This window comes from Pelodiscus sinensis, chromosome 6, assembly GCF_052426305.1.
Source record: "Pelodiscus sinensis isolate ZL-2025 chromosome 6, ASM5242630v1, whole genome shotgun sequence".
Lineage (NCBI taxonomy): Eukaryota > Metazoa > Chordata > Testudines > Trionychidae > Pelodiscus > Pelodiscus sinensis.
In genome coordinates, this window is record NC_143057.1 from 105,445,205 (window position 1) to 105,470,065 (window position 24,861).

At 42.1% G+C, this 24,861-nt stretch overlaps 1 protein-coding gene across 2 annotated transcripts in view; it reads left to right on the forward strand.

Moving 5' to 3' along the window:
• The window catches only part of LIFR (LIF receptor subunit alpha), an 87,404-nt gene that overhangs the window by 48,847 nt on the left and 13,696 nt on the right, over positions 1-24,861 (forward strand). For both annotated transcript variants that reach the window (XM_075932518.2, XM_075932516.2), the window contains 9 exons: positions 826-971; positions 6,102-6,264; positions 6,343-6,413; positions 6,830-7,043; positions 9,668-9,847; positions 12,757-12,858; positions 16,114-16,281; positions 18,411-18,572; positions 20,345-20,438. In XM_075932518.2, coding sequence (XP_075788633.2) covers positions 826-971; positions 6,102-6,264; positions 6,343-6,413; positions 6,830-7,043; positions 9,668-9,847; positions 12,757-12,858; positions 16,114-16,281; positions 18,411-18,572; positions 20,345-20,438 — 1,300 coding nt within the window. The remainder of the gene's footprint in view (positions 1-825; positions 972-6,101; positions 6,265-6,342; positions 6,414-6,829; positions 7,044-9,667; positions 9,848-12,756; positions 12,859-16,113; positions 16,282-18,410; positions 18,573-20,344; positions 20,439-24,861) is intronic.

Genomic DNA, 24,861 nt, shown 5'->3' on the forward strand with positions numbered 1-24,861 from the left:
TCTGCACTGCAACCATATACCCAGTACCCTTAGCCCCATGTTAGGAGAGGAATCTTATGCATGCCCCAGTAACTAGCTACATTTCTGTCATTTACATGGCACATAATTTTTTAGTCAATTCTAATAACTAAGTGCTACTTATTAGGACCCAAACCTGCACCGTTCCTATGCGTGGCCTTTACTTTCTGCACTGAGAGTAACACTGGGAATGTTCTCAGCAGGAAGCAGAGAGGATCTGTGGCCAGTATTCAAAGATTAAGGAAGGAAATGGTGCATTATGTAACATTGCCTGCCAAGTTTTGTAGGATAGATGTTCTATATTTTTGTCCCATTTTCCAATTGCTAATAAGAGTGTAGGTGGTTTTGTTTAATTTCCTGTTTGATCAAATACTGATATGATCTTTTGAAATGGTCACTGGGATCTTTGAAATTGTAGGTACTTTGTAGTGAGAGCAGTAGCAATTAACAGAAATAATATTATGCTGTAACTTACTTTAACACTTAGGCCCATTATGTCATTTACGGCTTCTGACTAGAATAAAACTATTTCCATGAGTCTCAAACAAAATTTCAGTATGGACAAAAATTACTTGGTGGTGTGCTTTCATCACCAGATACTAATGTGTATTGTTCGGGTTTTTTAATAATGCCCAGCTGTCACAATACTTGTCAGTATGATGAATATTCTTTTGTTTGTTTTTTGACTAGTCTTTTGTTTAAAAGTAACATTTTTCTTACAGAACTGAAAATAATTTTAAAAAACCCTATTCTTTATCACCTTTAAAAAAATTCTAATTGGTTTTCTTTATTAATTTAATTTTTCAGTTCATCTAGGAACTCCTGATAAATTCACCGTGAACACTAATAGTTCAACAAGTGCCCATCTGTCTTGGTATATACCTGGCAACTATATTCAAATAAGACTTCTGTGTCAAATTGAAATTAGCAACAGTAATTCAGAACAACAACTGGTAAGTATTATATTAATGTAATTTTGCTCTGCTGAAATGCTAATGGCTTTATTTAAATTCCTTTCTTTACAATTTTCTTTACCAAGAAAAGAGAAATTGATAGGTTATGCTGTTTATTGAATACTGTATTAAATATCAGAAGTCTAGCTGCTAAGCATGCAGAGAAGCACCAATTCTGCTTACTTCCAGAGTATATTGGTAAATCCTAACAGGCAAAACTAAAGTAGTGTATTGAAACATTGCAAAGCATTACAATTAGACGTAATATTTTAGTTCTGTCATAATTTTTCACAATTGCTTTTCTGAAGATGTCTCTGTTTAATTGCTACTCTCAGGAGCTACTCTTTGGGAGCTAGGCAGCTCTTATGCACACAGTATCATATACTTTTCCACTCTGAACATTTACTTTGAGGTAGTTTTTAAGATTCCAGGCCTGACATTTCCAAGTCACTGTTAGAGTTGGTGTAAGTGGAATCTTCTTACTTTGTATGTGTTTGTCAGCTCTTTCAGCAACTTGCTATTGCAATCTGTAGATGAGGTTAAAACTGTAAGAGGGGAAGAATTTTCCCACTGATAGTGATGAGCTGTTTGTGTCCATAGATACCCGTTGAAGTCTTCTACATCTGTAATTTAGAGAAAACAAAAAAGTACCTGCTATATCAGGGGTCTCAAACTCTACTTGGAACCAGTGCTAGTCCTCAGATCCTCCTAGTGGACATCCCCTCTCCCCCGGCAAAAGCTTTGGGGGAGCAGAGGACTTCAAAAGGCCCCCTGCACATCCCACTGCCTTTCCTGCTGCCCCTGGGTGATTTAACTCATGGGATGGTTCCCCATACTCGTTAGCCCATGGAACCCTGGGCAGCCTGGGCCTGGCCTGGCAGCAGGGATTGCTGTCCCTTTTGCCCCCCCCCCCCCATGCTCACTGTGGCAGCAGGAGCTGTGAGGAAGCAGAGAGACTGGGAGAGGCTGAGAGAGTGTGTTGGAGCAAACTTTTTCCTTGGTGTGGAAAAGTGAATAAAGAAGAGTTGTTTATTCCTTCCATAACACAAGAACTAGGGGTCACCAAGTGAAACTAATAGGCAGCAGGTTTCAGAAAACAAAAGGAAGTATTTCTTATTGCTGTGCACAGTTAACCTGTGGAACTCTTTGCCAGAGGAGGCTGTGAAGACCAGGACTTTCACAGGGTTCAAAAAATAAAAACTAGATAATTCGTGGAAGATAGGTCCATCAACTGCTGTTAGCCAGGATAAGCAGGAATGGTGTTCCTAGCCTCTGTCAGAAGTGAGAATGGGAGACAGGATGGATCTGTTCTGTTCTGTTTATTCCCTCTGGGACATCTGGCATTGGCCACTGTTGGAAGACGGGCCACTGGACTAGATGGACCCTTGGTCTGACCCAGAGTGGCTGTTCTGTTCCATCTCCCCATGGCTCCTGCTGCTGTGGTGAGTGCAGAGAGCCCAACCCCTGTTGCCATCCTGCACCAGGCCCCCTAGTAATCCTGAGGCTGTATCCCTCAGGGGCTGAGACTTGGAGGAAGTAGTGCCATGAGGGGTTAGGGCAAAGCAGAAGGGTTGGAACAGGGGCTGGGTTTGGGGGAAGGGTACGGATATACACCCAGGCCACAGGAACTGGTGTGCAGGCCAGGTCGTGGAACTGCTCAGGCCATAGATGTCCTGCTGGGCCATCAGCAAGGTTCCTCTAAGCTGAGCAACATGGCCCTGCAACTGCTTAATGAGCCCCCTCTCAAGGCTGCTGCGTATGAAGCTGCCTAGTTGGGGGGAGTGGCACTTCCCCCTCAGTGACAGGGAGGTCCCTTCCAGTTCTATGATTCTATGACAGCAGCAGCTTCCTGCTCAGCAGGTAGCTCGCTGCTCTGTAGCTGGGGTAGCACATGCAAGGACTTTCCTTCTCTGCTTGGTTAGAAGTCACCCAAAGCCACTGCCCATGTTAGTCCCCTACACTGCTGTTTTTAGCACACTGACTCGCGCATCTCAAAGTATAGGCTCTCTCATCTCAAAGTATAGGTGAACCCTAATTTGAAATGTTTTATAGCCTTCAGAGAAACATTTACGGTCCCTTGCAAAGCTGCTGTCTTGTGCTGGCAGCACAAAGAAATTTATTATTCGGACCCTTTTTAAAGTTGAAGAATATTATCTCTTCATCTTTAAAAGCTACGATTGCGCAAAAAAAAAAAAACACCAAACACACACACACACACACACCACACTGTCACTGCGAAACACCTGAGAATTCAGAAAGTGTTATGGAAAAAGAGTTTTTGTTATCTCCTGGAGCCTTATCCACAGCCTGCTATAGCCAATGGAAAACACTTTTTGGGGGCGGGGGGAGCAATGTCTGAGTTTTTGTTTTTTAAAAGAACTGCACTGGGAAGTCTCTGGGTTTAAATACAGTATGATAGGCTTCTGTTTCAAAGCTGTGTCAAGCTGGTCTTTCAGAACTGTGCACTTCAAAATAGAGATTTTTGATTTTTTTTGTACTAAAATTATAAAATGTGCTAAAAAGTACTGGTACGTTAGGTATCACAAGTAAAAACCCACACAAGCTGCTGGAGGATTTGAGAGGGAAGTAGAAAGAAATGACATTTAGATGTGAGTAAGTTTAGATAAAGACAGTGCAACTGAAACACAAGCCAAAATTTTACAAAATATGTGGCTCTATTATCTTGTTCTGCAGATGCTATGCTATAAGGGTGCATCTACACTGAACCCTTAGCTCAAAATAATCTACACAGTTTGAACTATTTAAATTGCGTAGCTCATTTCAAGTTGATTTTGGAATAGAGCACTATTCCAAAACGTCCCATGATCCTTGTGGAACGAGGTTTACAGGAACATCGGAATAGGATGCCCATTATTTCAAAAGCTATTTCGAAATAACAGGTGTGCTGTCAAGATGCAGAAAATGCTATTTCGGGATACCGGAAGTATACTGAAATAGCGCCACTATCTAGATGCACTCTAAATGAACAGGGCATTGTGGAATCAAGGAGTAACTGAAATTGTTGTCGATACTGGAAGATGTTTTGGTAACACACAACAGAAGTTTTTCTACCGATGTGTTCAGTTGCTGGCTTTTTGACATGGTCTATTTGTCATTTGGATTAGAAACAAAATTGTAAGTAATTTCATATAAAAATTCACTTTGGAGACCAGTTCTTGGCAGCCAGCATACGTGTGTATTTATAAGTAGTTTCAGTAAGAAATGTTCCCAGGCTCAGGATTTTTCCCAGCAGCCATTGGGCTGAGGCACTGTACACATTTATAGTAGTATGCATTTGCATGTCAACTACTATGCACTGTTTTAAACTGAATACTATGCTATTTACTGTTTGTTAAAATCTAATTAGGATTAGATTTGTTTTCCTTCCAAAGGAAAAGGAACACTCAGTGTAACACTCCTACTGGTATATATTTTATTTGAATGATATGGATGTTGGTCATATGGTTTTTCTCTGTTGTGCTTTGTGTAAGCACCATTTTAGGAAGGAAGAATATTACTTATCTGGCCAGATTCTCAGGCTATGTCCATCACTATGAGCATATGGATGAAATCCTGGTCCCATTGAAAGCAGTGTGGGTTTTATATTTCATGCACATGTAGAAAGTGTGTTGAGTGACAATAGCTGTCATATATAGCCTGGTGGAACAGGCTCAAAGAGAAAGGTATTGAAATTGTGGTCAGTGGACCACCAGTCCTTCCTGGTGGTTCAAAAAGTGACATGGAGTCAAATGATAGGGGTTGGGAAAGTGGAAAGAGTATTGTTAGTATTGTGATTACTTTCCTTTATGTTATAGGATTATTCCCATTATCACATTGGATACAGTGCCTGATGTTGACATTTTAGTAAATACCCACATGTATTTTAAAATAGTTATTGGTACAAGTTGAACCTTTCTAGTCTGGCACTCTTTGGTCCAGCAACATCCGTGGTCTGGCATGATTTTAGTTAGCTGGATGTCCACTTATCAGGGGTGTGAACGAGTATCCCCACAGTCCCACAAAGACTATTTACAGCCACCAGTCCTGGTTCTCAGTGTTCTGGGCTGTTGTTTGACTAAACTACCTATAAATGTCCTGTAAGAGCCTAGTAAACAGTGGAAGCATTGGTAATGCTGCTAGGCAATATTGACCTCCTGTGGTTCAGCAAATTCTCTGGTTCATCTCTGCTCAGCTCCTGAGAGTGCTGGACTAGAGATGTTCAAGCTATATTGTAATTTTTATAGTAGGTGTGACTTCTTATGGAAGGCCCCTGAAAGTCTTCCACTGGTAAATGGTGATTTTTATGTACAATATTTTCCCTATATATTTTCTTTCACTTTTCTCTCTTTCCCCATATATTCTGGTTTGATAACTTTCTGGCATACCATATTTTCCGGCGTATAAGACGACTTTTGATGCTAAAAAACATCCCCCAAAAATCGGGGGTCGTCTTATACGCTGGGTATACAGGCAGCGGGGCATCCCAGGCGCGCCTGGGCTGCCCCGCTGCCCGAGCCCCTCCGCGGCTTTGCAAAGGCACACCTGGGATGCCCCGCCGCCGGCTTCCCCCGAGGCTTTGCAAAGCCGCGGAGGGGCCCCGGCGGCGGGGCAGCCCAGGTGCTCTGGGGCTGTCCCGCTACCGGGGCGTCCTCAGAGGCTTTGCTCCCGGTGTCCCTGGTCTGCTGGAGACGGTCCCCAGCAGACCAGAGGCACCGGGAGCAAAGCCGAAGCGGCGGCGGGGTGCTGCGCTTCTGAGGCTTTGCTCCCGGTGCCTCTGGTCTGCTGGGGACCGTCTCCAACAGACCAGGGACACCGGGAGCAAAGCTGGGGAGGCGGAGGGGCGCTGGGGTATAAGACGAAAACCTATCTTTTAACTAAAAAATTAGGGGGTCGTCTTATACGCCTAGTAGCCTTGTACGCCGGAAAATACGGTACATCCCGATTGCCCCCCTTTGAAGAGACTACATCCCACTGGACTTTGTGTAGCAGATTCTTAAATAATTGTATAGATCCCTGGTTTTACAACTTTAATACTATAGTTGACTTGAAAAAAATCAGGTAGTGATATGATAGCATGATATAGGACAAGAGAATCGTTTTCATTTAGAATTCTATTTATTCTTACTGCAGAATGTTTCAATGGCTGGTGCGGAAAACTCAATTTACAGAGCTAGAGTGGACGCGTTACATCCATTTACCATGTACGCATTTAGAGTACGCTGTTCAGCTTCTGAGCACTTCTGGAGGTGGAGTAAATGGAGTAAGCAACAAAATTGCAGTACTTTGGAAGCCCGTAAGTTTATAAAACTGTCCTTTTATGTCAAAATATTGAACTTATAAGCCACATGCTTAACAAAATCTTCTTTCTTAGCTCCTGTCAGAGGACCAGATATCTGGAGAGAGAGAAGTCCTGTCGGAGAAACTCTAACAATCTTTTGGAAGGTATGTAGCTGTGTGTGTTCTTTGCTTTTCTTACATACTTTCTATATGTGCCAGGTTTGTATCCAGTAAAACTAAGTGTTGTTCTTAAATATTTTATAGGCCTTTACTCACAAAATTAGTGTCCTAAACTAAAACCTTATTGTCCCAGAAATGTGGATACTAAAAAAAGTTGCACATGGAATTAAGTAGGATTTTTCCTTAGATTGATTCCTACAGAATAATTTCCTTAGATTGATTACTTTGAGAGTTGTCTTCAGGGTTCATGTGTTAACTCCTAAAACATTCTTGCTTTACTGACTTTTTCACCTGATTATCCCAACTCTGACTTTTAGATGCATGTAATCTTTTGTCCTGACTTTTAAAGATAGTTTTGGTTTTTGTGTGATTTGTGCTTTGTTGTTGTTGTTGTTGAATAGCCATTACTTAGATCTGAAGCAAACGGAGTAATACTTTCCCATGAAGTGTCATGTTATCAGCAAGAGACGATGCTGAACGCTCGTGACGTCCCTGTACCTTTGAATAGCACTGAAATAAAACTTGAGGAAAATGATTGCTTAATTAGCGTAGTAGCCAAAAATCGTGCTGGCTCATCTCCACCTTCTAGGATAACTAGTGTAGATCTTCCAAGTGGTAAGTACTTGATTCAAAGATTTAAACCATTCAAAGCTTGTGGAACAGCTGGGTGATTGTTTTTCAGAGAATATAGCTGATCTGTGCAAATAGAGGGTTTTTTTTCAATCTGCAATTACTACTTTGCTTTAAGTTATACTCTTTCTGAAAAGAGGGTTGCAATTACAGGCTAGATTGCTGTGTTGCAGTTTTCTGGAGACCTCCCAGGAATAACAAGGAAGAGGCTAAATCTTTGGCACAAAATCTTCAACTTTCAGGAGGTTTTGTTTATTTCTTTGCCATCTTTCTGACTCAAATGAATGTGATTTAATGTTAGAGTCGCAAAATAAGTTTTTCTTACAGTAGAACCTTGATGCTGCATACTTGTTAAACAGGTTTTCCACTCTTTCAGGCTCAAACATCAACTAAATGCATTTGTATTTGATCATGTGAAGGGAGAATACTAATTGAGCTAACTAGTAATGTGCCTGAATCATGATATGGTGTCAAAAGCAGAGGCTTGAAGGTGTGTAAGACAGGGTTAGGGAGGCCTCCCATTTAAGATAACTAAAAATGACCTCAATAGTAGTGGACTACCCTCCTATATGTGAAGGAAAATCTTTGGGCTACACTGCTGGGGAAAGGGAGCACATAGTTGTTCTGCCCGGGAGCTCTCCAAGTACGTCAAAACATGGTCCCTGGTCTCCCTTGCTCCAGGGGCACAGTAATCTTTCCCAGCCTGGTACCTGGTGCAGACCACTTCCCCATCCATTCCCATTCATATGAATTGGCTAGCACCATGGGAAGGCAGAGTCAAGGCACTTCTGGCTCTCTCATAGCTATGTTGGAGCAGGGAATAGCAGCTCTGCAGAAGCTGTGCATCCTAGCCCCTGAATCCTACACTGTGAGCTGTTTAAGACAATGTGACTCATTCATCCCTTGTGAGATGTAATAGAGATCAGAGCTGTATGCTTCCTGTCTGACGTTCTGAAAAGAGAATCACATTTTTAGGCAGAAATGTGTTTTATTTGAGGTTTATAGTTCCACTATCAGGAACATGGTCCCCCTGCCATTACCCAGAACAAGTTTTGTCCTCAGGTTAAATAGCCTTCAGCTCTCAATAGCGCTACTACTTGTTAATTTATCACTGCATGTATGAAAGAAAACTAATTAAACCAGGTAGATAAATTAATAGCATCACGTTACTAATTACACATGATGAGTAACAAAGCTAGCTGACTCACACAACGTAGGGCTCCCTTGATAATTCAGTTCTGTAGCATGTGACAAAGGGTGACAGTTGGAATTCTGTGATTATTATAGCATGCTACTGGAAAGGTAACATTTGGAAGACTGAACTTCCCTTTGGAGTCACCCATCACATACGCATAATGAATTGTCTTCCCTATTGACATGGGAGTTATTTGGAACATGACTCACCCAATGATCTGGATTACGTTGCTATACAGTCACTTCTGGCTGCATCCTGTACAGACTGCTAATGCAGTAACATCAGTAAGAGAGAAATGTTTCTGATGCTTGAGACCTCTTTCATCGTGGCAGTGAACTGAAAGTCTAGTTTAGATTGCAGCAGCAAAACAACTATGCAGCATTTCAGTATCCAGTGTTGCTTTTTGCTGCGAGAATGCTATCATATTAACACAGATCTAGAAATAAAATACTATGAAAGTGCCATATGAACATGAATTCTAACTTGTGATTTCCTTGAATGTTCAGTTTTTTAGAAAAAGTGTTTCTGGGTTCTTTTTAAACAGTTTAAGAACCTGCTCCTTCTATACATTTACCCCTTATTTCTCTCCATTTGATGTTGCTATGAATTAAGAAAAAAGATGAAATTGACATTTGCTTAAGTGGCAATTCAGCAATGATATTTTCTTTCCAAAAATTGTTCTTGTAGCACATAACATGCATTGGAAGGAACGCTTAGCATGAATATAGTCCTTTAATATTCAGAGCAACTCATGGAGGAATTAAGGTGTTTCTCTTTGCAACTTTTTGTAAATGATATTTTCCTTTTCCTTTAAACTCAGTCTTCCAAAGACTGGACAGTTTTAATAAAATATAATGATCCAAGTAAACACAGATCAGGCTAAAAACATTTTAAAAATCAAGAAAAGTTCAGGAAGTTCTGAAGGTGTGAGAGGAATGATGAAATACTTTGGTTGCACCTGAATATATATTTAAGACTTGGGGGACTCCCATCTAGCCATAGGTGGAGGCTCTGTAGGAACTAGTCATCAGGAGTGTGTTTTTTGGGATGGATGAATGGAAGGAGTTAATTACTGCAGGGTCTATCAAACTTGTGTCAATTGGAATTAAACCAAAATCCCCGTAATAGAAACTTATCCAGAGAAAATGATTTGTATCCAAACTTGAGGACCTGATTAACTTATTCTATCTGTACTGTTCCTACAAATTTCACTATAGACTTAAGTTTGATTTACAGTGCTTCAAAAAGTACAATATAATTTACTTATTGGTGTAGTCCACTTCGCTAGCATGGACACATTGTATGTGTGTTCTCATGACACCAGTTTTCTAAAAACTGTAGTTCAGGCTTCAAGAAAGACCTTTGAACTAAAGATATAGGCTCTGGAGTTTTTTATATATTATCTTTATTATAGACAATGTCAAAACAGAGCAGGCAATTGCAACTGGAAATGGAATTTACATTTCTTGGCATTCCGACCCCAATGTGACCTGTGGCTACACGGTGAAATGGTGTTGTTCATCTGGACCTGAACCCTGTACTGTGGATTGGAAAACATTTCCTTCAGATGCAACAGATGCTGTGATTAAATCTGGTAAGGGAAAGTCATTGTTTACATTGAACTTTCCAGTTCAACGTTTGCATATTATTCGGTCTTTGAAAGTGAATGCAGAAAATTAACAGAGGAAAATATAAAAAGTACTGTTTTCAAATACCTTCTTTGCATTATTATTTCTTTATCACTCTCCTCAGCTGTCTCTTTATCTTAATTCTTGATTTAACTGTTATTTTCTTTGCACTTTCCAGAAGCTACTGAAAGAAATGTAGCTGAAGCTTAAATTTTAGCATCCTGTGAAATTGTTGAAATCCAGGGTATATCCTTTGGATTCCAGATGTATCATTTTGGACACCTGAGGGCAGGGGGGGGAAGAATGCACTGGTTTTTTAGCATGAGAAAGTGTGAACTCACTCTGGCTTGCAGTCGACAGACAATTGACATTTCCTGGAACGAGGCACATTCCAGTATCTAGAGGTGGGCAGGCCAGGCGGGGAGGAGGGGGAAGGCAGGAATGGTGGGAATAAGAAAAAGAAACAAGCAGGGAAAGAGGCATATATCCGGTCTTCCAAGAAGTCGCTACAAAGACTAGAACATAATACATTAAATATAAAAGTACCTTCTAGAGCAGTGATCTCCAACCTTTTTAAGCATGAGATCACTTTTTGAATTTAAGTGCAATCCAAGATCTGCCTCAAACCCCAACGTCCTTGTCCTGACTCCTTCCCGCCTCTTCTCCAACGCCCTGCCCCTGCTCACTCCATCCTCCCTCCCCAATCCTCATTCACTTTTATCAGGCTAGCGGCAGAGGTTTGGGGTGCAGAAGGGATTCAGGATTGGGGCAGGGTTTGGATACGGGCTCCAGCTGGGCACCACTTACCACAAGTGGCTTCTAGGTGGTGGCGCAGGGGGCTAAGGCAGGCTCACCCCTCCTCTGGCTTTGCACTACTCCCTAAAGCAGCCAGCAAACTCTCTCCATACCTGCCCCCCTCTGCTCTGTGAAGATGTGGTACAGGGTGGAGGGAGGGGCACCCTGACATCAGCACCTCCCCTTCCTCTTCTTCCCATGCCCTGCACAGCAAGCAGGAGACTCCCAGGGGTGAGGGGCACCTCCAAGGCATAGCGCAGGACCAGCACGGCAGTGCTGAGAGTGGCAGATGAAGTGCCGGCACTTGACAGCCTTCTGGCCAAACCAGTCAGGATCACCTGTCAAAGGCTCCAAGGTCTACACGTAGACCCGATCTACAGGTTGGTGACCACTGTTCTAGAACTGTCATTTAAGACTTAGTCACCAGGAGCCTCAAAACTACAATGACATTATTGTTGTCAGACACCTGCACTTGTCTGGAGCCCAAATGATGGCATGGACATTCCCAGCATTCATATGGATCTATCAATGTGCATCAAATTGTATGCTAAATGTGATTGCCCTAAGGTTACCTCAGAGCATCTCCTGCAATTTCACAGAGTGTGGAGGGTATGTAGCACTTTAGAGGACTTCAGAGTCTTTTGTTTATGCAACCTGTTCTTAAAAGCCTCCAGTGATGGGGATTAGGAAAATAAATATGCAGGAAAATTTAACCGGTGAAACGATTTCATTGCAATAGTTTAACCACTTAACTGGGCTCTGGTCCCAGCATACCCCACCACAGGTGCGGGGCTGCTCTCCCCACCCTGCCAGTTAACTGTTTACCTGGTAAGCATGCCACTATGGCTAATGCTTACTGGGTAACCGATTAACCCTTTTTATCCCCAATGGGATAATCTTCTTATCTCACCTAAACCTCTCTTGCTGCAAATTAAGCCCATTATGTCTTTCCTACCTTCAGTAGAAATGAAGAGCTCTTATAACCTCTTTATAACACCCTTTAATAAGTTGTGAAAAATCTTATCTGGTCCGCAATCATTCATCTTTTTTTTTTTCAAGACTAAGCATGGCCATTTTTTGACCTTTCCTCATAGGTCAGGTTTTCTAAACATGTTGTTTATTAATTTTTTGTTCTCCTCTGGACTCTCTCCAGTTTGTTCACTTCTTTCCTAAAATGTGGCACCAAGAATTGAACTCGGTACTCCAGCTGAGGTCACATACAAAGTAGAGCGAGACATTTCTTACTTGTGACTGATGGCACTTCTCTTAATACCAGGGATGTTAGAAATCATTTATTTTTGTAATCGTGTAACTGCAACAATTCTTAGCAGTTACACGGTTACTAAAATGCTCCCCCCAGAGACGGAGACGGCAGTCAGTGCTCTCACAGCCCCACTCCTGGAGAGCACCCTGCACTGCTGTCTCAGTCACAGATGCAGCAGCGTGGGGAGGCAGTCAGGAGCTGGTTCTCGAGGGGAGCTGGTTTACAAGTATGTGATTCAGAATAGAAAGCATCAATCTGTACTGCTTCTTACATTTTCTTAATGACATTTTTTAAGACTTTTTTTAGATTTCTTTGAAGGGTCAAAATTATTTACTGACTCTGAACTGTGTGTCTAATGGCACATCCTATTGTGTATAAATATTATAAGGATTAAATAGGGGAAATATTTATATGTAAATACCATATGGTCTAATTTGGAGGTTCTCAAACTTTTTCTTTCCAAGGCCCACCTGTGTCACAACAACTGGTTTTCTACCAGCGAGGTCTGGTAACAAGTAGGACTGGTTTGTGTGTCTCCCTCCCCTCCCCCCCACTCACGAAGGTCAGTTGCTCAGGCTTTTATATGCAAAAATACAGTAGTTTTCTGCTGTTTCCATATTCAGCCTCAGCCCCAGACACCAGGGCATCAGGAGTGGCAGACCCCCTAAATCTATTTGTGGCCCCGTACACAGACCCCTGCTGGTTTAATTATTTGTGCTGTTACTTTAAATGTTTTTGTATCAAAATGTGCATGTAAAAGTTAAAATATAACTCTTGCTAAAAAAGATTTTGCTTACCTGTGCTGTTGTTTTGCAGATGTGTTTCAACCTGGTGTGCGATACAATTTTTCACTATATGGCTGCAAACATAATGGATATCAGTTATTACAGAATATAACTGGATATATGAAAGAATTGCGTAAGTGCATTTTATTGTTATCGTTTAGAAACATGAGAGGGTCAATGACTAACCTGTACTAGTCTTTACTATATATGTTAGGAAAAGTCTGAGAGCAGAATCTCCGTATTTCTGAATATTTTCATTATCTCTTTTGGTGCGACCAGCCTGTAGAGTTCAGTAACACAGATTTTTAATGTATTGACTAATTCAGTGAATTTCCACTGTCTGTATTCTTACTCTGGTTCTTACTCTGTTGTCTGAAAGTCAGATTAAAATTATTGCAATATTTAATGTGAAAGTGGATACAGAATTTAAAATGGGGATTCAGCCCTAAAACTTTTGTGTATATGGCAATACTAGAAGATTGACCTGGCGTTGCTTGGGGCCTTAACCCAAATAATTTTTTTGTTTTTCTTCATTTAAATAATTGTTTTGGGGTGGGCCTGGGGATGAGTGATTCAGTATGCAGGCTGCCCTGGGAGAGTTGGCAACACCAGCCCTCTCTCACTGTAGCAAGTTGGGGCCAGGTTAGAAGTGCCTTCTGGGGAAGGGGTGCCTGTCTCCTGACTGTGGGACAGACAGAGACATAGACAGACAAACTCTCTGAAAAATATAGTAAATAGCTGTCTCTTTCTCTGCTCCTACTCGCTGCTGGACCAATGGAATTATAGCTGTCCCAGTCCCCATCTCAGCTCCCTTGCTTCTCCTTTGTGGTCATTCATGGGCACAAACAAACCCTTATCTTGCTTTAAGTTGTGATAAGAAAAAGTTGCATACCAAGAGTGATGGTCCTAGCTCTTAAGATTTAGGAGTTCTTGAACAAGTGGATTCATGGATGAGCATAGAGACAGACACACATTTCTAAAATATATAGTTAGCTGAAGTTCAATCTTCCTCCTCTTACTAACTTCTGTAATAAATGTGATCAACAGTAGAGGTTCTGCATCCAAATACATTGGCTTTATTGTGCTCCTGTAACTTCATTGTCTTCAGATTATGTTGTTTGACATCTGTTCAGGCCCATTTAGAGCAAATCAGGTTACAGAGGGGACACTGAGAAGTTGTGGTTGTGCAGGTAAAGCTGAAGTATAATTTGGATTCCAATGAATCATTTTTATGGGCCTTCTCCAGTGTGAAATGAATCCTGACTAAATCTGGGCAAAAATAAATGACAGCAAAACTTTTCTCCCAAAGAATTAGTTTCAAGTTGACAGAAATGGTTTGTGAATTCAGGTTGAAGTCTCTACATAATTTTGGTTGGAAAACAAAACCAAAGAAAGTTCTGGAAAAATTAAATACGTTTCACCTCAGTGTTTTTCTACAATATCTCAATGATTTTTTTCTAAAAAGCATAGCTTCTTTTTGTTCTAATATGTTTTTAGTCCAATTTTGAAGAAATTTTACCTATTTTTTTGTTTGTTTTCACTCAAATAAAAATATATTTTCAACCTGAAATGTACATTTTCTTTACTACTTTGGGTCAGCGGAACATTAAATAATATTGTCTCTGGTTTGATGCAAAACAGTTAAGATTTACCTGGTATTTGACTACTGAACTGAAAAATAAGTTATTTACACTACTCTGACTGTTAAAGCCGAAGTGAGTTCATGGCACTCATTTTCTTTGCATGTAAAATATATATTTCAAAATATATATTAGAGATTCTACATCGGTCTGTGAGTCCGTTTGTTCAAGAGTTCCTGCTAAAAGGTACCAGCTAGGACCACCAGATTTAGTATGCAGCTTCCTCTTAACCTAACTTAAAGCAAGATCAGGGTTTGGTTGTGCCAGGAAAATGGGATGTGCCTGGAATTCAATTGTTTTCCATAAAATAGAAATGGGGGGGTGCAGAGAGAAGGGACATTATATTGCAGAGGGACCACTGAGGGCAGTCACACCAGGATGGGTGTGGCCAGCTGGGGACTGGGGACATATTGCTGGCCACTAGCCCAGATAAGGATATGTCTATACTGCATGGCTATTTCGGGATACCAGAGGTATCCCAGAATAGCTACCCTGCATCTTAACAAGCTGCCTGTTATTTTGAAATATTTTGAAAATAACGGGCATGCTGTTTTGGCATCCCTGTAACCCTTGTTCCACAAGGATTAAGGGATGTCTTGAAAACGTGTGTTATTTTGAAATTTGGCATTGTGTAGATGTGCCAAATTTCAAAATAAGCTATTTCAAAATAGAATAGAAATAAGATACATGATTTGTGTAGCCTCCCCAACCCCTTATCACCGAGCCAGCCGGGAGTGTTAGCGAGAGGCCTACATGGCTCGCCCCCCATCCCTGCGCCAAACCCGGGCTATGCCGGGTAAGTCTTCTAGTATTTAATTAGAATTCATTATATAGGTATAATGTTCTTTTTATCTAAAACAGTTTCTGAGTAAAACTATATTTTAAAAATATGAATGTATAAATCACCTCCTTAATTTCAATTCCAGAGTTTCCGTAGCTACTGCTATTGGTTTTTTTTATCTAGTGCTGACTTGGAATACCTTAGATATTTAAGGACCACCCCTCCACTCCCTTTTTCTCTATTCCTGAAAGTCCAAATTCCACTTTATACTGAACAGCTAGGAGAATGAAGGATAAATAAAGGCATTGTGTAGCTAATATGACCCATTTCATTTTGAACATTAAGGTATCTTTTGCCAGGTGCTTGGACTAATTTTATTGGAAATTTCAATCACATAGTCTGAGCCACGGTAATGCTTTGTAGGGACCATTGCGTGGTGCTTAATGCTGTGATGGAAGATGAAATGATATGTTTACTCTTGTTTTCAACCGTTTACAACTCTCTTTAAAATCGAGTTGGGTTAAGTTGATTGTTGTATTTTTCAAAACAGAAATTGTGATATAATCCTATTTTGCAAGGAAATAGTTAGCTTTTCGAATTTAACCTGAACCTCCAGGTAAGGCCCGTTAAGGGAATTTGCCTTGCTGTGATCCCTGCACTAGAGCCTGTGTATTGCAATGGAGATTTGTGACCCTGGGACAAAGCAGAACTTTTAAACTGCGTGAACAGTTTCTTCTCAGTGAAGAATACAGGCTCTGTTGCAGCTAAATAAAATGTCTTCAAGTAAAGCAAAGGTACAGCCATTTCTATTAAGTTGTATCTTTTGAAAGGGAAAAATTATCTAGAAAATTTGCAGTGCAGTGATCAACATGTCAGTCCTAATAATAATGCTGTGATACTAATATAGATTTGTCTTAGACCAGTGTATTCTAATTGTTTAACTGCTTTTTTAAAATTCTTTCCACAGCTCCAAAGGTAGCACCAAATTTTACTGTGGAAGAAACCTCTTCAGATTCAATCTTAGTAAAATGGGAAGACATTCCTGTTGAAGACTGCCAGGGGTTTTTAAAGGGATATATGCTTTGCTTTGCAAAAGGGGAGAAAGGTACTTCAAAGCCTAGTTTTATGGAAAAAGGTAAATAAAATCTATGGTCCTCAACTTTTCTGTGAACTCTCTCAGTACTCACTAATAAATAATCCTTTAAAAAATAGTTGTTTAATTATAGTTCTGCTGGCATTGTTCAGAAGCTAAATTGGTATTTGAACTGGTTGTTAGAGGGCTTTCCCTTCACTCCTCTCCCTCCACCACACCCCAGTTCCTGTCATGCAGACAGAAAGCAGAAGACCAGAAGTCCTGGGTTAATTCCAAGCAAGCGTATCCATAGCTCTACATGCCAGCAGTGTCTGTTCCCCGGTGTTTTACTGTCCTCTGACATTGCAGAGCCTTTACCCCTTCCCAGCTGTGTTGCTGCAGAGCCATTGCCTGTGTCCCTGTTTCCCATTCCTCTCTTCCCCTTAGCGAACCCATCTATGCCTGCAGCACATGCCCCTTGTCATACCTCTTACAACTTGTAGTCATGTTCCATTTTGGAGAGTCATAAGTCTGGGGTCTTTATCCCTGTTTTTTTGTGTCCCATGAGGAAGGGGAGAGACTGATGTTTTGTTCTGGCCAAGGCCATGTTTTCCTTTAGCTTTTAGTGTTTCTTATGCCTCCCTCCCCATTCCCCTCTTGTTCCTCTTAACTGGTTTCTTGACTTGGCTTGAGAAAGGAGCCAGGCAGCCTTTTAGTGTATGCTCATATATTAAACTCCCACCATGCCCTGTAACACTTTAACTGCTCTTATCTGTTCCCATCATACTAACAAGCCCATCTGGCTAGGCAGAAGCAACATGCACAGTGTCTTTTCCCTTTGTTCACTCAAATTAGAGCAAAATATAAGAGTACCAAAAAGTCAAACCCAAAATTCTCTCTCAGGTTGACAAACAAGCCTTATGTACAGGCAGTCCCTGGGTTACGTACAAGATAGGGACTGTAGGTTTGTTCTTAAGTTGAATTTGTATGTAAGTCAGAACTGGTACATATTGTAGGGGAAACTCTAGCCAAACATTTCTCCAGAGCTCAGTTTTATTCTCCCACACCTCACTTCCCTCAGTCCTTTATTCTCAAGCTGAGGTGTCTGCTGAGAAAAGCCACTCCGCGTCTCCCTGGTCTGCTGGGGGGTGGGGGTGGGAGGGGCGATAGCTTTGTGTCTCCCTGGTCTGCTGGGGAGAAGCAGCTAGTACGGGGTTGCCTCACCCAGTTTGTAAGTCAGATCCATGTAACTCGGGGACTGCCTGTATAAGCATTGGCAAAGAGATTAAAATACTAGTTGCTCATATAGGCAAGAATAGGTAATCTGAGTGTAATTTCTTATTGACTAGCATATTCACCTCACACAAGCAACTGTAACAGTGAAAATCCAATCTCTGAATAAAACACTGACTGAAAAGAGAGTGTGAAAATAGCAAACCCTCCAGAACTGGGTGGAAAGTGTATTGGCAGTGTAATTGGGATAATGCTGCATTACTGTGGCTGATGTTATGGCTGATCTGTGGATAAAGAAGACCCTACGTGATGACAAGTGGAATTCTGTTTTCTCTTTTGGGCCTGTCTTGAAGTAGTTCATGTCTGGGTACCTTTTGGCTCTGTCGATCTTTTTTCACTTCTCCGGGTGGGTATTTCAGTTTTAAGAATGCTCTATATAGATCCTGTAGGTGTTTGTCTCTGTCTGTGGGATTGGAGCAAATCCGGTTGTATAAATCTTCCAAGGCCTTCTCACAGTTCTTTCCTATGTGGCAGACAAATTCTCCCACAATTCACTGGAATTAATAAGGTGACTCATCCTCCAGTTCATAGCACTCTGATAAGATATGTCATCAGAAGTCTCAGTGCTGCATCAGTGAGGACGCAGTAGCTTGAGTATTACTTCATAGCATAGCTGTTTTCTCTCAAGCTGGGCTGACTTAAGAGGAGTAACTCAAGTGAATGTAATGAGAGTTACTTTTGAACTGAAGACGCACCCCTTATGCTACTTACTTACTTAACACAGTTACACTATGCAGCCCTGGATTTTTGGCAGCATAATTCTGTACTCGTGACTTCTCTCAATGAAAAAGATTGTTTTCCAGTTTAATATGAAGTTTGAGTTTTTTGCATGCTGAGGGTTTTTTTGTGAACATATTCTAATCTGATGAATGTTCCTTATTTTTAACAAAACAACACAGGATCTCCTGAGCTATCAGTTAAGAATATTACTGACCTATCAAAAAAGTCTTTGAGAATCCTTGATCTTCAAGGCAAAACAAGTTACCGACTGGACTTACGAGCCTATACTGATGGTGGACTAGGCCCATCAAGAGACCTTTATGTGGTGACAAAGGAGAACTGTGAGTTGAACTTTCCTGTACGCTAATACTTCTAGCGTGGCAATGCTTGAGTCAAAGGAGTACCATGATCTTTATCTTTGATTCATTGAATATCTTTTCCTGTTCAGCTTTCCCTAGACCTACTATCCATATTTTTAAATAGCAGAGTTTGGGGGCGGAGAGGCGAATTAACCATCCTGTTACAAATACAAAGCTCAGCCTAAATAATGCTTGTTTAGGAACTTCCACTATTCATATGTATGAATGGGTTCTGAACGCATAACTAGGGCTTTGGGTCTGTGATGCTAGTCGTGGAAATCATGAATGCTGTGACTTCCATGACTTATGCAATGGCCAGTGTGACACTGGGGCCACCCACGCAGCTGGCTTTGGGAGCTAGAGCTGCCCCAGAGCAGCTGCACCAACCACTGCTCCGGCACCCCTGGCAGCTGGCCTAGGAGACCAGAGACAATAGGAGCAGCCGCAATTTGGTAGCTCCCAACAGCAGGGGTCACGGCCCTTATCCCTGGTGGCAGCTGGAGTGGCATTGGAAATCCCCCAGGGTTTACCCTTCTCCAGCAGCGACTGGAGCTGCAGTTAGGTTCCCAGGACATACCCCCCCACCAGTGACATCTAGAGCAGCAGTGGGTTCCCTCAGGGTTCCCCCCACCATCACAGTCCCTCCCTCTCCTGCAGCTGGTGTTGTTCCCTCACCCACAACCTCTCCCAAAGATTCAATCTGGGGTATTTATGGCATAAGTCATGGAAAGGTCACAGCCAATATTTTTTGTTTCCTGCCAGTGACCTGTCCATGACTTTTCCTAAAAATACCAGTGACTAAATTGTAGCCTTACTCATAACCTCTCAAAACATTGAAAATTACTCCAGCCATCTGAGGAGGGAAAAAATAGAAAAATGAGGTTTACTATGTTTGGAAAGAGGAGCAAAAGGGGAGTGTGATTAAAGTGCATGAAATGAGACTACCCAGAAAACTAAATAGGCAGTTTGTTAGAGAGAGGATTCTCAGTGATCGGAATACAAATTCTAAACTAGGTAAAAGAGAATGCACGTGTGGAACATGAAATTAACCTTTAGAAATCATTTCCAGAGAATAGACAAATAATTTGATAATTTTAAAAATAATTCAATAAACACCAGGACTTATGCAGTCTGGGATAAAATCTGCAATCAGTCTTACTGTTATGGATGTGAAGCTTCGTACCATTTGGGGACCAAACAGAAATTCTACACAACATTTTACAATTGACCAACTACATTAAGGGAGGGTTTTTTTCAATGAACGATGTAAGCAAGTAATAGTGTAGCTGTTTAACCAATAAGCAAAAGCTTATAGGTTAATGCTATAGACCACACACATTTCCCTTCCCCACGCCCACCAGTTAATTTTTTAGCAGGCTGGCCAGCAGCATGACTCAGTCCCAGCTTGCACTGGATCTGGGATATAGAGGGTCTGATACAGAGACAGAAGCATGGGACTCCTCCGGAGTGGGGTCAGAGCACACTGGCTGCCAGCCCTGCCCCTGGGGACTATATAATAGATAAGTAACCGATAAGAATTCATGAAGTTAATCGACTATTCAGTTAACCAGTATTTAACATCCCTAGAAGGAGGTGTTGTAGGTCATTATTATAGGCAGATAATGCTTGAGGAGCTTTTAGTAATCTAGAAAAGTAACTTGTAATTTTTGGGAATGTTAGAAAAGAATGTGAGCCATAAACTCGGTTGATCACTTTTGAATATCACTTACTGTTTTTCTTTTTTTCCACCCTAGCCATGGGGTTGATCATTGCCATTCTAATCCCAGTGGCAGTGGCTGTTGTGCTTGGAGTGGTGACCAGCGTCCTTTGCTACCAAAAGAGGGAATGGTAAACTCTCATTTGCAGTTACATTCTTTTATTTGTTTTTTGTTGAGTAATTTTTTGCCTTCCTCTGTGGGGGTGCACTCACCTGTCATGAGTGCCTCCTGTTGTCCTGGTGTGGTGCTGCAATCTTCTGTTTCACCTGTCACCCTCCAAAAGGCTGCTGATCTCGCAAGGCAGGTTTCCAGGCAAATCATACACAATATAAAATACATGAACCCATTCCGGGGTATTCAAGTCCAAAACAAGTGCAAACAAAAGTCTTACAGTTCTCTGGATGAAGCTGGTCTCAGCCCATTCTTCTTGATGGTTCCTTCTTTCTCCAGTCCCAGTAGGGCCCCTTTAAATCTAGCTTTCGGTCTTGGAATTTTAGTCAAGAGTCTCCAGGGTTAAGGCCACTTCTCTACTGGTTGGTGGGGAGGGAGGTTGACCCTTGCTCACCTGCTATTCTGGGTCCCAACCCAAGCACACCATAAACAGCTGCTACGTGCTGCTTTCCTAGTTACTGCTGCATTCCCTGGGCTACCTCCCACTCAGTCTCATCATCTTCACCTGTTACCTTAGTGTTACAGTCTTTGGTTTCTCTCTGCCTTATACCTGCTTGAGCAACATCTCTCCCAGGCCTCCTTCTCTGAAGAGTTTTACAACCTTCTAGCCTTTCCTTACCCTTCTGGTCCTTGCCAGTGATTGATCTGGAGCTCATATTAACTGAGCCTGTTGGGCTCTGATTGTTTGCTTCCCTACAACCTTTCTAGGCAGGCCTGGAGGACCCACCTTCACTGCTCCTGTCCTGAGGCAAGGTGTGGTAGGACTGTGAAGTCTCCAGGGTGGGGGCTTCAGAAAGTCTAGTATACCCTGCCACACTACCCAAAACACCCAAGCATTTCAGTGGGCTTTACACAAGACTTTTGCATGAGGGTACTAGTATTCCCATTTTATAGTTGGGAGGGATAAGACACAAGTGATGCTCAGAAAAGTAGCAAACTGGCCAGTAAGTCAGTGACAGTCAGAAAAACCTAAATCTTCTGCTCATTATCCAATGCATTTAACCATTATACTGTGTGTGTAGGGAATAGTAAAAGGTCTCTTAGGAGCGTCTGTGATGTTGCAACCCATTGGTGTTGTGCACCTGGCTGCTGTGTCAAGTCCCTGTCACTGAGCCTTCCCAGAGCTGAGCTGATTTCAATGATTGTGTTGCTCTGCTGTGGGCTGTGATAGGAAATCTGTGCCATCACTGGAGGAGACCAGAGAATCTGGCTCAGCAGGACGCTCAGATAGAGAAATCAAGAGACAGTCTCAAGGGGGTCTCCATGACCAAACCCATCACAGTGGCATAGCCAAGCAGGATCTTTTGCACAGCTTGTTGCCCTGAACTGCTAATGTTGATTTTAAGTGAGTTCTAAATGTAGTGGCTGGAGAACACACAAACTGGTTTCTGCTTTATTTTCTGTTTGCTTATTTTGGGTAAGGGACATAGGGACAGGAAAGTCAGCAAAATGAGTGGCAATGGTGAAACAATCGCCAAATTAGAATTCTGCGGGGTCCAAGCTCCTGAAAGGGAGAATGAAAATAAAAAGACAGAATTAAGAAAATTGGATATTGAATTGCAAAGTGCCAGGGGAAAAGCTCCTTGTGAGCAAGCCTTAACAGTGAAGGAGAATGAATTGGAAACCCAGAAGTTAGCCCGGGAATGGAAACAACTTTAAAAAAAGTTCAAAAGGCTGCTCATAAGAGCCCTGGAATGGAAAGAACTTTACACAGACAAAATTTGAAGCCCCAAATGCTGTCCTAGAAGGAAAAGGAGGCCCAAACAGCTGCTCAAGAGGAGGGCAAGAGAAAGTCAACTGGCTGTACTGGTCTGGAAGAGACCACATCCCAGTATAGCACAATCTACCTCTCCAAAAATCCACAAGTGGGAGCAGTTGTGCTCATCATATGGTGAGTCTGAGGACATCACCAAATACTTCAGCACCTTGAGAGACTGTACATCATCCATTCAAATCTGAGGATCAGAAGATGACCATTCTGGTTGCAAAATTGAGTAGGAAAGCTCTGGACATATCGAATAAGATGTTTATTAGTGATGCTTCAAACTATGGGACATTTAAGGATTTGATTTTAAAACGGTTTCAGATTACACGGAAACCATCAGGGTAAAATTTGAAGTGGGGAGGGTCTGGGTTAAGTAATGTTGCTTATGTGAACCAAATGAGAGGTCTGCTAGATAAATGGGTCAAAGGGAAAGGTATTGGAGGCTTTGAAGGGATGTGTGATTTGGTTGTTCGGGAACAGTTACTAGCAATGATATAAACCAGTGTTCATGGGATAAAGTGGAATCAGCAGAAGCTCTTGCTTCCAGTGCTGATCACTTTGAGCAGTCACAAATATTTGGTAGGGGTAAATTACAGGCAGAGAAGTTTAAATTTGTTGGAAGAGAAGGTCCCCGCTTTAGTCCTCAGAAGAAGAAGGGTGGATCTGGGAGGCTGGGTGTTTTCCTACCCAAGTTCACTCCCTTGTTGTTCCTCCCAAGTCTCCTATACAGACAAGCCCAAAAGGTGCTATTGGTGTAATTCCACTGAGCACCCGAGGAACAAACGCCCCATGCTGACTAGAACAAGCAGTAGGTAACTCATGGCAATGCTGCTGCCCAGAGGACAGAGGCATCTCGGGCAATGGTCACCTACAGCATTTGTAAAACCTGTTACCTTATACCGAAGCAGCGAAGACATGAAGGCTGTCAGCGTAAATGGCCAAGTCATCCCTACATGGAGGGATACTGGGGCGGAAATTTCTTTGTCAAGAGGGACCTAATTAATGAGGAGAATATTCTCCCTGGGAAAATGGCAGAATTGGTTGGATTTAATAAAATCCTTATGCATTTGGCTAAAGGAGAGGTGTAAACTGAACAGAAGCAGGCTTGCCTGACTTGCTGCTGTGCCATGAAATGTAAATGGTTTATTGTGGGAATTGACTGTTTTGATATGGCTCTGACTGTCCCAAGAATTGTTAGCGGCAAGAAGGACCTTATGCTGGGGAGGACAAAGCCACAGAAGCTGTTGAGGAGTTTAGAGAGTTTCTTTATTTCCTCTCCAGGAGGGCAAAGCAATTGACCACAAAGGGTGGGGGTGGATGAAGCCAGCTCCTGTCTTTTGTCCCTCTGCCCGGGGGGACGAAGGTGTTTTGACCTAGAAGCTGGGAGGCTATCCAGGCTGCTAAGTGCCCAAGGGTGGCAGATCAGCAGGGGACAGGTCCAGCCATAGGATGCACAGAGACGTATGGAGAGAGGCCTTCAGGAAGAAGTGGAAATCGGAGAAGCCACTGTGGATTCCATAGGCTTGATAACTGGGGTTCAGCCCAATTCTAAGGGTGAGAAGGGAACAAGGCTTACCAGGGAAGGGTCTGTCTTGGCTGGAACAGGTCCAGAAGGGTGAATGCAGGAAGGTCTCCTCACCTATTGCAGGGAGGAGGCATTTGCCTGGGAGGAGAGTGCTGACTCTGCATCCGTAATCCCAGGCTGCTCACATGTCCTTAGGTTTTAAGGGGGAATTGTGAACTCCTGGGAGCCGTGAAACTGACTGAGTTGAGAACCGATACTGGGGCAGCAGATGGAACCCCACTAATCCAGAACACACCATTGCCAGATAGTGTTCCTGCTACACATATAAAAAGCGAACATTGCCTCTCTGGGACAGGGATATAAAAATCCTACAGACAGTGAGTGTCTGTGAAAACGTTAATGAGTCACCTGGAGAGGGGGCGTGAAAAGTCTAACGCAAATAATAAGGCTTACAAAGGATCTTCTGTAGTCTGAGTAAATATTTTGCATGAGTTCAGCCATGAGCAGGAGGAGGTACAGCTCAATTGGAAACCCTTTCCTCCCCTAAACCATAGAAACATACACGAACTGAAAACCTTTACTAAAAGAAAAGGAAACTGTAGCTAAATGCTCACTTTGGAGTATGGAGGTATTGCATGGTCCAATGAATACTAAACAACCCAAATGGTTTAAACAAAAGGTGTGGTAGGGTAATCATACTTGGAAATGCCACTGTCTCATAAAATTGCTAGTTGTAGAAAAACGCACATCTATGGGTCAAAAACAAAGGAATTGATACATTGCTAGGGATAGGAGCAAGAGTGTCCCATGAATGAGCAGCTTCTGCACTAATACCTGTCAACTGGCTTAGAAAAGGGCACAGCAGCAAGAGTGTAACAGGTGCACAATGGGGTGTGGAAGAGGAAACTGAGGCACACTGACTCATGGCATTCATGGAGAAATGCCAAGACACCTTACATTTTTTTAAAGAACTTGCTCTCTGCATTCAGGGGGCAGCTCTACACTCCACCAAAGGGACAGAAATTCAGAACTATGGAAAAAAACACCTCTGAATGACATACCAAGATTTAATGACACTGGGTGTATGTGTAA